Here is a 12,295-nt window from a genome sequence, read left to right on the forward strand (position 1 = left end):
CAACACCACAGATACAGAGGGAAAACTTACATTTTGGAGTAGTCAAAAATTATATGTAGATTTTCGACTACAAGGGGAGGTCAGCATCCCCAACCTCGCCCTTTACCCCCGTTGTTCAAGGATCAACTGAAATAGATAAGCTCCCATCTTCTTTATTCAGCTGTTAATAGACACTTAGGTTGTTTCCATCTTTGGCTCCTGTGAATAAGACTACAATGGACATAGGATGCAGATATCTCTTGAGACAGGGATTTTTTTCCCCTTTGGATCACAGAAATGGGATCATATGGTAGTTTTATTTATAATTTTTTGAGGAATCTCCATATTGTTTTCCATAGTGGCAGTACTAACTTACATTTCCATTAACAATGCCCAAGGGTTCACTTTTCTCCAATCCTGCCCACACTTGTTACCTTTTGACTTTTTGATAATAGCAATCCTAACAGGTGTGAGGTGATACCTCATTGGGGTTTTGATTCGCATTTCTCTGCTGATGAGTAATGCTGAGCATCTTTCATTTACCCGTTTCACACTCATACGTTTGTTATGAAAATAGATTAAAGGTAGAGAGGAAAATTAACCACACAAATGGAGAAGAGACAGATAGTTCTGGAAAATATTGGAACCCAGGTTAATGAATGGGATGCAGCTATGGCATTTTGGGATTACATGCAATGTAATTAGTCTGCCAAGGGTGTTAGATAGGACAAGGGTCTCAAGGTCTGGGCCAGCTCTTACTAAATGCTATTCTTGCTAACTGTTAAAATGTGTAACAGTATTTTTGCAGACACAGCTGTAACCAGATGAGGTTGACAGGAACCCAACAGGACAGGTTTAGCCAACTGCCAAGAAGACAGCAACATGTAATTAACCAAAAAGTGTATAGAAGCCATGGCTAAGCCTCCTTTCTGGGAGACAAAGCTTTGGATGAGAATCCCTTCTCCTTGGCTTGCTGCAAGTAGGTAAAACACCTAAGGACAACCATACCCCAGTTTTGAACAGGACACCTCAAGCTACGAACCCCTTGAGTTGGGTAACAAGAGCATGGTCTGCTGTAAAGGCAAGCATTTCGGGACTACTGCCTAAGGGGACCATGATGGTCCTTGGAGATCGGGGGTTGGGGGAGGGTGTGGGAGAATCCCCGGTCTTCCCAGCTGATTCCCATTCACTGTCAAATGCTGCTCAGGCTCCGCCAGCACTGCCACGCCAGCGTCACTGCCAGCTGGCATTGGCAATGCGATCCTTTCCCCAGGCCACCCCCCCACCCCCGCGCCGGGCCCCTGGTTTAATCCTGGGCCCGTCCCCCTGGAATCGGACTGAGCGGCCAGCGCCGTAGCTCCCGCACGCAGCGGCTCGGCTGTCAATGGAAGCTTGGTTCTTTAGCCCTAAGGTTGGGGGGGCACAAACTTGACGATAGTGGATAGAAAGCGTTTGTCCTCGCGCTGGGGAAAGTACTCGGCTTAACAGAAGACGTTGTTACCGCTTCAGGTGAGCGATTCTGGGACGGCGCAGCACCCAAGGCTGCCAGCTGGAGACTCCTGGCAGCCCCCGACGGCAACGAGAGGAAGCCCCGCCCAGTTCCGTCCTCGCCCCGCCCCCGCCCCCGCTCCGGCGGCGCGGCGTCTCCCCTCCCACGTCGCAACCACAGCGCGCAGGCCCCGGGCCAGCAGAGCCCAGAGCCCGGATGGGAGACCACTGGGCATGCGCGCGATCCGGGTGCCACCGCCCTCCGGGTCGCCGGCAAGGAACGTCTCGGTGACGTGTCAGGAAAACACAGGAAGTGGGCCCTACGGCAGCCTCGGTGGGCCAGAAATAATCTCGTTTCGGCGCTGGCGGGGCGGCGGGGAATGAATGGACGCTGAGCTGGGGGCGCGCCGGCTCTCGGGACCGGCCTGAGGCGGGGGGGCGGCCGCGGCATGGAGGACGACGCGCCCGTGATCTACGGGCTGGAGTTCCAGGTGGGTCCCCGTGCCCCCGTGCAGCGAGGGCCCTGAGGTGGCGGGGACTGAACGACCCGGTCCCCCGGGCGCGGCCGGAGCCCGGTGGCCGGCTCCGCCGCCTCGCTCCGCCGTGCCGGGCTTCGCCGTGGCCTGACTCTCCCCGCGGTCCCTGGTGCCCTCGCGCGTGCTCGTCCTCCCACCTCCCGTCCCGGCGCTCCGGGAGGCAGGAACGCGGAGTTTTCCAGTTCGTGTTGACACAGTTGCACAGACAGACGACGGGAAGTCCTCGAGGACCCCGCACCCGGCTCCCTGCCGCTGACAATTTCCCGACCGCGGGGCGCACGGGCAGAGCGGAGACGCGCGCCGCGACAGCCCTGTCGCCGGGCGTCGCCTGCTGTCCCACGGACGCCCCGTCTCTTTTTCACCCCGCGTTTCCCAGCACCTGTTCCCGGGACCGGCACGGGAGGTGCTCAGCAGACGACGGCGAACGGAGGGACCCCTAGTGTGGACGGCGACGTGGGGGCGCCCGCAGGAAAGCCTGCGGGTCGAGAGGGCGTGGGGCGCGGGGGGAGGGCGGCGGCCGGCCGGTGGGAGCCCTGTGCGGGCCCCCGCTATTGAAGCAGCTTCAGAGAGCGCGGACCAGGCCCAGAGAAAGGAAACACGGCTCAGCGCAGCGGAGGTGCCCCTCGCGGAGCTGAGCGCGGCTGGTGCGCGTTAAATACCGCGGGTCGCTGCTGCCGCGGGGCCTGCCGCGGGGGAGGCGGGCTATGGGTGACTCCTGGGTGGCCCTGAAGTCCGTAGGTTTTCAACGTAAGATAAAAGACGCAGTTTTCATTTTCGCAATAACTTTCTTGATTTGGACGTTTGAGTTTGTTGGCTCTCCCGCTATTGGCTCCTCGTGGGGAGCGGCCACGGCGCTGCCAGACATCTTCCCTGCACAAGGCAGCCCCACAGCGAAGGATCATTTGACCAGAATGTCAACGATGCCAAGACACTTCGCTAACCATTTTTGACACGTTGGATCAGTCACAGTGCCTTCTCCATAAATGGCACCGATTTTTTTTTTGCATTTCAGTTACCTTTTTTACTTTCTTGAAATAACGGCATAACACCCCAAAAATGTCGCGTTATCTTCTTCCATCTTCAATATTAAAAGGGCTGCACAAAATTCACCAATTTTGATAGTTTTTAAAGAATGCTTGCTGATAGGACAGCTGTTACCATATAACCTAACAAAATTGTTTCAAGTGAAGTTAAAGACAACGAAGGGCTGGTAGAGCGCAACGGACCTCTTGGCCACCCCAAGAAAAGCCAGGAGCCACCTCCTGGGCCCAGCACGGGCCAGCTGTGTGGCCCTGGGCCCTCGCTTCCTGGCCACCACCCCGGGGAGAGGAGCGGCTCCCCACCACGGCTGCTGTGAAAATTAAACGCGTCAGACATTTCATTCAGGCCCTTAGACCAGTCAGTGCCCGGCCCAGAATAAGAACTCGGTAAATGTGGTGTTAATTATCACAACGAGACAACATTTCCCTCGATAAATGCCTCGCAGGGCAGCGTTAAGCGTCCGATGAGTAGTGACGGGGTCGCTGGGTTGGGCGGCTGGCCGGTCCCCCAAGTGTTTGGGACCTGGCACCTGGGTGAGGGGCCCTCTGCTTGCTTGCGCTGTAGGCACTGCCGTTTAGTTCTCTGAGCAGCCACACTGGTAGGTGTCGTGTTGCTGGGGTCCCGGGACACTTAACAAGAAATCGTAGGTTTAGGACTGTGACGTGGGCAGGCTTTAAGCCCAAACCAGCGTCCCAGCGCCTACACCACCAGGTGGTGTTGCTTTCCCTGCGCAAGGCACACACGGGGGACCCCGGGCGGGCACTCAGGGAGCACGCGCCGCCCCGCCTGTGCCGCCTAAAGCGGGCGTCTTACGCCGGAGCCGCTCATACCTTCCTGGTCTTAGGAGCCCCCCTCAATAACCCAGAGGCTTTGACCTTCAGTGTTGGGGCTTTGAGGTCACTAAAATGCTCTTGCTTTGAGCATTAAATATTTTATCCGGACTTTTTTTTTTTTAATCTTAAAAGAAGTAGCTGATTGTGCACTGCTTACTTCAGACAGCTCCACGGCTGTGAGTTCCTTGAATTTGAAGGACCATTACTGCAGAAACATAAAAAGAATGGAAAGTTTCTTTGGAGGCTGGGCCGTCAGTGATGTTCAAATCGTGTGGAGAACAGTTCACGTTAAAAGACGGGGATCTGGTTATTGACCGTTGACTGAGGGTGGTGAGGCTTGGAGGGTCAAGTGAGGCAATTCTACTGCAAATAAAAGGTAGACCAGGGACGTGGAGAGGCCATTGAAATCAAGATGCTGAGCACATTCATGTTTCTCTCTTTATCTTTGACCTTTGGCATTTTAATCATGCTGTATCATGGACTGGGCCTGTTTGCATCCGTCCTGTTTGGGACTCTGTGCTTCCTGGGCTTGCAATTCTATTTCCTTCACCAAATTAGGGAAGTTTTCTTTCACAATTATTTCAGATAGATTCCCAATTTCTTGCTCTTTCTCTTCTCCTCCTGGCCCCCCTGCGATGCGAATGTTGGGCCTCTTGACATTGTCTGAGAGGCTGCTTATACTGTCCTCATTGTTTTGGGTTCTTTTTTCTTGTTGTTCTGATAGCTTGTTTTCTGCTTCCTTATGTTCCAAATCATTGATTTAATTCTCAGCTTCATCCACTCTCCTGTTTTTTCTCTGTAAATTGTTCTCTATTTCAATTAGTGTATCCTTCGTTTTCTGACTGGGTCTTTTTTATGCTGCTGAGGTCCTCACTCAGTCCCTTGAGCATCCTTATAACCGGTGTTTTGAACTCTGCATCTGATGGATTGCTTATCTCCATTTTGTTTAGCTCCTTTTTTCTGGGGTTTTGATCTGTTCTCTCAATTGGGCCATGTTTCTTTGTCTCCTCGTTTTGGCAGCCTCCCTGTGTTTGTTTCCATGTGTTAGGCGGAGCTGCTTTGACTCTGTGTCCTGTTAGTGTGGCCTAATGTAGTAGGTGTCCTGTAGGGTCCAGTGGCACAGCCTCCCCTAACACCCAAGCTGGGTACTCGAGGTGTACCCTTCGTGTGGGCTGAGTACACCCCTCTTGTATGTGAGTCTTGGTTGTTATTGGCAGGAGGATGGGAGGGATTTACCCAGGCCAGTCAGCTGCAAGGACTGGTTGTGACCACTGACCACCAGCCTCCGCCCTCCATGGAGGACCCGCTGGGCAGGGGCAGGGTGGGGGTGCTCCTGCGTGGTCTGTAGCTGTCCCCTGGGTGCACTGGCCCTGGGGTTTCCCGGGTGGTGCAGGCCAGGGTCAGCCCCACCTGTGTTCTGCCCAGGGCCACCCTGTGTGGGCTATAAAGCCACTGAGATGGCTGCTGCTTGTGCTGGATTTGGAGGTTCCCAGGTGAAGCCAAACTGTGAATCTAGGCTCCTAGTGCTGGGCCTGGGGGCTCACTGAGTCCAGCTGCTGCTTGTTGGAGAGGATTTAGGAAGTTGGGAAGCAGGAGCTAAGACCGGCCATTCATATGGGAAGGCAGCTTGGGTGGCCCATAGGTTGGGTGGGGCGGAGTCCCTGGCGATCCCCAAGGCGGGTCACACAGTGTGAGCCCGGCTGATGGAGTCTCAGGTATGGCACCGGTCTGCTGGCTCTGTGCCTCTGTTGGTGGGGCTGGGGGGTGTTCAGAAAAGGGACAGCGGCCTCTGCTCGCCTTGATGCCAGACACTTCAGTTCCTCCCCATACGCCACCGGTGCCTTTCACGCTGCTACCCTGGTGCTGGGCGCTGGAGCTCAGCGGGCGTGAGTCTGAGCAGGTGAGTATGGTTCTTCAAGAGGAACTGCTTGGGGCTCCAGGAGTTTCATTCACCGACTGGATCCCCGCTGGTCTTTGCAGCCAGAAGCTGTGGGGACTTGTCTTCCTGGCCCTGGAACCCTGGGCTGGGGGCCCGGTGTGGGGCTGGGGTTCTTCTCTTCCAAGATACCCGTCCCGAATTTTTATCCACTACACATGGGTGTGGGACCAGCCTGTTTGCATCTGTGCCCCTCCTACCAGTCTGGATGGATGTGGTTTCTTCAATTCCATAGTTGTCAGGCTTCCGATCAGCTTGATTTCTGATGGTTGTGAGTGATGGTTGTTCTATGTGTTATTTATAATTTTGACGTGGTTGTGCAAGGAGGCGAGTCATGTCTGCCCGGGCCGCCATCTTGACTGGAAGTCTCTGTTGTGTTTTCAGTACTTAAGTGCACGTCACTTTAAAAACCTTCCATATCTCAGGCAGCCTGTGTTTTCCCGGTGTGGGGGATGAGAAATAGGCATTCAGCTAGCACAGGATGAAGAAAGGGAGACTTTCCTCCTGCTCTTTCTCATTTTTAGGGAACCGGGTAGAACCCTGAGGAGCTAGCCTGCGCTGCCCTGTGGAGGCCGGGTGATCCTCGTGCCCCGGCAGGCCTGGCTCTGGACTGGGGGCGGCTCTGGGAGGAGAGTCCTTTCTGGAAGGAAGTCGCTCGCTGTGGGGGTGGACCTACCCCGCCCTGTGTCTCGATGGCGCAGAGCAGAGGTCCTTCTCTGTGCACTGCTCTCGCGGGACCCCCGGGCCTCCAGCGGACCCGGCGTGTGGCCCCTGAAAGAACGAGGACCGAGGGTCAGCCCCTTCCTGTCTTGGGGGCAGTCGTCTGCTTGCTCAGCCCGGCAAGCCCATGGGTGGGGCTTTGATTCCCCCGGGGGTTCTGCATGCTGAGTCCGTGCTCCGAGGGGCTGGTGTCTGCCTGCTGCGCCCGAGCGGGCCCGGTCGGTGCATTCGGCGGTGCTTCCCTGCCGTTGTCGGGGCCTCAGCATGTCCAGCCGCCTCCTCCTGGCCTGGCTCGCTAGGTGGCGGTGGCGGGCTGGAAGACCGCCCTGTGAGGAGGGGGCCGCGGCCTTCCCCCCGGAACACTGGGCGGGACGCGTGGGATTAGAACGAACCGACCCGTGATCTCCTGCCAACCAGGTATGTCAGTGTCCTCCTGCGTGACCAGCTGCCCGCGTCCCCGTAGCAGGGAGAGAACCGAGCCCCGCCGGGCGCCCGGGCCGCCCGCCCGCTGCAGGAGCTGTGCCGCTGGGCCTTCGCCAGCCGCCGCCCTGGCCTCAGTGTCTCCATCTCCGGGGCGGGGGGGCGGGCAGCAGCGTCCAGCCTGGCTTCCGTCTGCCTCCTCGAGTTGTGAGGATGAGCCGAGGCAGAAGACGCGGACGCTTTCTGGTGACCTGTTGCTCGCGAAAGTTTCAGTCTTACTGTATTAGCATCGTTTCAGCCCCTCAAAACCATCATCGTGACTAGACTGAGAAAGGTCGGGTATCGTTCGTTCACTCAGTCAGGGAAGCAGAGTCGCAGACACGGCTAGAGCTTTGTGGCCAAAATGCCAGAGTGACAGTGTTTATGTAACTTTGCCCAGTGAGGTACTAGAAAGACCTTAAACTTTTATGAGATTTAACTGTAATTTTTAAAGATGCAGTTTAGATTTTTTTAAAAAACAAGAGTGGTTTCCTTCTTCAATTAAAAAAGGGCCGTCTGGGTGAGGAGGAGCGAGGCGGCTGCAGACTGGCCGTGCCCCCCGCAAGCGGTCGCCCCTCGGCTCTGAGGCCCGCGGTCCCCTTAGACCTTCGTGTTGCACGGTGACTGACGTCCCTCTCCAGCTGTGTGGTTCTGGGCTCCCTGGATTGCTTTAGAGTGAAGCAAACCGAGTGCTGGCTCAGCATCGCCACTCAGGCAGCTCCTGTCCCCGCGAACCGCCCTTTGCTGTCAGCCCGACAGCCACACGTGCAGGTGACCCCCTTCGCGTGCCTTCGGCCTGGCAGTGCTGGCGTTGAATCCTGCCTCCCACCCAAGGCTCGGCGGTCGGGGTTTTGTCTTTCAGGGACGGCCGTCCTTCCTTGTGGGTTGTTTTTCTCTGAGCTGGGATGTTTAAGTTGGATAGGGTTCAGAGGGTCTCTGAATTTGCTGATACACACAGAAGTCTGTGTATATGCATGCACATTTTTGGCAGAAAATCTATAGATTCATAAAGAATTTATCAGCCTGGCAAAGAGGCCTGAGACTCCGAAAGTCGCCCGGCCTGGTTTTGCCGAGGAGGGCCGCCGCCGGAGGGCGGGGCCTGGAGGCCCTTGGGGCCGTGGGGCGTGGCGAAACGGGGTTTCTCGCCGGATGTCTCGCGACCGCGTAGCGCTCTAGACGTGTATCTCTTGGTTTCACTGAAATGTGTCCCAGCAGTCGACGTCTCTGTGCCACTGCCTCTCGAGGAAGGGCGGGAGCCTGCACGAGAGGGGCGCGTTCCACAGCGGGCACCCGGAGCGGCGTTCGCCTCCCTGTTCGGGAAAGAACGGGTCAGCATTGAGGGCACGCGCGGAGTCGCCGTGCGGGAGTGGGAGTCAGGCCTGTTCCTGGCTGCGGCGGGGAGTGAGGAGGGGACAGGGCCGGGCAGCAGCGGCGTCGGTCCACGGCGCTGCTTCTGGAGGACGGCCCTCCGGCTCGGCCGGCGATCGTCCCGCCGTCCTCTGCCGGGGGCTCGGCTCAAAACCCCTGCTCTGCCCTGGCCGGCGCGGCGCGGTGGGCTGCGCAGCGCCCTGCAAACCGAAGGTCGCCAGTTGGGTTCCTGGTCAGGGCACGTGCCTGGGGCGTGGGCCAGGTCCCTGGTTGCTCTCAGTCAGTGATTCTGTTACACATCAGTGTGTGTGTGTCTCTCTCTCTCTTCCCCTTTCCTTAAAGACAAATGAGTAACATCTCAGAAAACCCCGTGCCCCTGCTCTGTCCTTGCTGGGAGCTGCTGTCTGCTGATTCCTGGAGGGCGCTGTGCTCCACCGGCTGCTCCTGCCAAAAGGGTGGTTTCATTAACAACACGGTCTACATCTTTGTTGCTGGATTTTTGTGCCCGCTTAGAGGTGGTCCCCTACGCACACGGGAAGTGGGGGGCGGTGGCCGCCGTGCCCGTGGGGTCTGTGACATGCAGTGTCGCTAACACATGTGCTCTCCTTGCTCCGCAGGCTCGTGCCCTCAGCCCGCAGACGGCAGAGACGGACGCCATCCGGTTCCTGGTCGGGACGCAGTCTCTTAAATATGATAATCAGGTAACGATTTCTGGAAAATGCATGCGCGTTCATGACTAAACCTGCTCTTGGTTTTGTGACCGTGTTGCTCTTGATATTCAACAACCTTGGAGGCAACTAGTGCCACACGAACGAAATGAAACTCCCACGGGGACTTTGCTGTCCGGCTGCAGGGACTGGTGGAGCTCAGGCGACCGGACGTGTAGCATCACTGCCGGCACTTCTGTGGCTGCAGAGGAGGTGCTGCGTCAGTGACCGAGCGGCAGCCTGGGGTCTGTGGCCAGTGCAGGCCCTGCCCCCAGGCCCGGACGGCCGCTCGCTGCCCGCCGCGCCCTCCCCCCACGCCCGGGCGAGGCCCGGTCCCGTCTCCAGCACGCGTTCCGGGCTGTCGCCACCAGCGGGTCCTGGTGGACGTTTTGCCGCTCTGGCCACTTCAGAAGAAAGGATGTTGGGTACTCGGGAGGTCAGGGTTCTGCCCACGGCCTGACCCTGACCCTGCGTCCTTGAGCAGAGGGACAGACCCTGCCGGACGGCATTTCCTCCCTGAAACGGTTGTGCGCGATGGGGGAGGGTGAGCCCGGTCCGCGACGGGGGAGACGCACGTGGGCCGCGCCAGATGGCGCTGGGCCTCGTCGCCGCTGTCGCGCGGGGGAGTGGCTCTCCGGTGGTGCGGCCAGGAGACTTGTGTGGGAAGCACGGAACTGTCTGGAAGCCTCTCCCATGACCCGCAGCATGTGGCGGCTGCCGGGGGCTTTGCTGACGACAGCCCCCGTCTGCGGTCTTGTTCCCCGCGGGCCTCCTCAGGGATCCCCCGACCGGGCGGCCGCTCGGGCCCCAGGTCCGTGTCCAGCCCGGGTGGGATGAGAGGGCGGGCCTCGTGACTCCCTGGCCGCCTTCCACCGGCCGCGGGAGGCGTGCTGCGGGTGTCCCGGGGCGTGGGCGCCATCCCCGCGGCCCCGTGCTCCTCGGCCCGCAGCGCCCCCCGGCGCACCGCAGGGCTCCGCAGCCCTCGCCGGGCGGGGCGCTCACACACACACACACGGCCGGGCCGCGCTTCCAGGGAGCCGGGAAGCGGACGCACAGGTGCCGCAGCGCGGGCTGTGACCCTCGCCGAGTGGCCCGTGGCCGGGAGATGTGGCGCTCCTTCCACCCTGGGCACGGGAGCCAACACCGCTGGGACGGGGCCTCTCTCGCCGAGGCCTCCAGGCCACGATGCAGTGCGTGTCACCTGTCCTCAGGCCGGCTGTCGGCCCTGGGGCTCGTTCCGGCGGCGGCGGGGGGCGGGGAGGGCAGATGCAGCAGCCCTCACACCCACGTGCACGTCCCTCTCCCACAGCAGGGGCCTCCCTCCCAGAGAGACGGGTGTATTTCCTCACGTGACACCCTGTGCCGCACAGCACGTGCTTCTTCCCACACGGGGCTCACATGCTTTCTCCTGCATGCAACACGTGTGTTCCTTGTGTACACGACCTGTGTTATTCTCATGTGATGCACGCGGTGTCTCGCATGCAACACATTCTTTCTCTCGCCTGTGACGTGTCTGCCCACACGTGGCTTGTGTTTGCAGGCCCCCCATCAGGGACTGCCCTGGGCACGGGCCTGCGTCCTGCGCTGGGGGTTGCCGCCTCCTGTGGAGAGGAGGCGCTCAGAGGGGCGAGCGCGGCGCCCGCCAGCCACACTGACCTCTGCCGGAGGGGACAGCTGTTGCTGGGCTTCCCGGCGGCGTCTTCGCAGGGCACCTGTCAGGTGCCCGATTGTGACGAGAGGGCCGCCCCTCAGCCTCCTGCTCGTCCAGCCTCTCCCCAGCTGCCCCGGTCCAGCCGGCGACCGGGGCGCGGGCCGCCCTGCGGCGGTCGCCGTTGTGTGTCGCAGCTGTGTGTCTGCACCGGTCTCTGGCAGCGGGTGTTGGGACCCGCCGTGGGGTGCCCTCGGCGCAGGCACCAGCCCGGTGCTGGTGCAGAGCTGGCCCCCGGGGCGCTGGGGGCCGAGGGCCTGAAGGGCAACACAGGCTTTCAGGGCGGAGGTGGGAGCAGCTGCCGGGGACCTCGGGCCCCAGGGTCAAGGGCCGCCGGGCCCCTCCCACACCTGCTACCTCAGTGGACAGAGCCGGGGGCGTTGACCCCATTTCTAAGCAGGTGAGGAAGTTGGCCCTCAGCAGTCACATGCTTTGCCCCAGGTGACCCAGCTGGAACTGTGACTAAGAAGCCCTGCTCCGCCTGCCTCCCCAGCTGTGCTTCAGTTTGCACTCCAAGGCGTGTGCCCTGTGATTGCGTGTCCGGAGCACTTGCTGTTCGCATCGGTGCAGACCCGCCTGCGGACAGAGGGCATCCCAAGGTCAGGGCCGGGCCCCTGCCCAGCAGCCGCAGCTGCAGGAGCTGCGACAGTAGGAGCTCTTCTCCGGGGCCCTGCGCCCCGCCTGCCCCTGCCTGCGCTGCAAGCAGCTCTCCAGGCTGTTCCGGGCGGGGGGTGGGCGGGACGGGCTGCTGGCTGGCGCCCGAGGCCCAGCTCCGCCGCAGGCCCTCGCTCAGCTCCTCCCGGCAGCCGGCAGCTCCCTGGGAAGTGGGCCCATTTCTGCTTAATCGGCTGTGCTGTTCTGACGCGGCCAGGAGCCATTCCAGCTGCGGGCCTGCCTTTGTCCGTGGAGCACGTTGCTTTCTGGGCCTCCGTCCTGCACCGGGCCGTGGGGAGGGGGCGGGGGCGGGGTCCGGGAGGCCGTGCCGGGCCCTCCCTCCCAGGAGGCCACAGGCCGCCTGCCCCTGCTGGGCTGCAGCTGGCGGCACAGAGTTGGGCTTCGGGCGGGAGGGGCTGTCAGCCTCTGTGTTGTGCTTTTTCCGGGGTGTCTGTTGCGTGTTGGAAGCCCCTGCTTCTTATGCAGACGGGGGATGAGGGTCAGAGTGTCAGGGGAGGCTGTGACTGTCCCCTCAGGGCCAGGTGATCGGGGCCAGGGCAGGCCCCCCTCAGGGGAGACCGTGCCGCTGGCGCTGTCCTTCCTGCAGAACTGTCCCCTACAGTCCTTTCTCGGGTCCGCCCAGTGTCTGCGTGTGCATTCTGACTAAGAGCAGCTTTGTCACACAGCGCCCCCTCTGCTGGCAAGTCCTGTCCTTGGCCCCTTTGTTAGGACTCAGATTCCGGGGCCCCAGGGCAGACTGACGGACCCCACCACCCGCCCCCCGGGTCGCAGAAGCCGCTGCTGCGGGAGCCTGGCCCTGGCGAGGCTGGACCCAGCGGCCCGGCAGCGTGGCCGAGAACCCCATC

At 60.3% G+C, this 12,295-nt stretch overlaps 1 protein-coding gene across 2 annotated transcripts in view; it reads left to right on the top strand.

Moving 5' to 3' along the window:
* Nucleotides 1-1,831: 1,831 nt before the first annotated feature.
* Nucleotides 1,832-12,295, top strand: part of EIPR1 (EARP complex and GARP complex interacting protein 1) — a 65,127-nt gene continuing 54,663 nt past the window's right edge. Inside the window, exons 1-2 of one of the 2 annotated variants that reach the window (XM_054566701.1) lie at nt 1,832-1,958; nt 8,978-9,061. In XM_054566701.1, the coding sequence (XP_054422676.1) occupies nt 1,917-1,958; nt 8,978-9,061 (126 nt within the window). In that variant the 5' untranslated portion in view covers nt 1,832-1,916. Of the gene's footprint in view, nt 1,959-8,977; nt 9,062-11,272; nt 11,375-12,295 lie in introns of those variants that run through there. The other variant, XM_054566707.1, reaches the window with a different exon arrangement.

The sequence above is a fragment of the Pteronotus mesoamericanus genome, unplaced genomic scaffold, assembly GCF_021234165.1.
Source record: "Pteronotus mesoamericanus isolate MK-2021 breed Mesoamerican mustached bat unplaced genomic scaffold, CSHL_Meso_final contig_101, whole genome shotgun sequence".
Taxonomy (NCBI): Eukaryota; Metazoa; Chordata; class Mammalia; order Chiroptera; family Mormoopidae; genus Pteronotus; species Pteronotus mesoamericanus.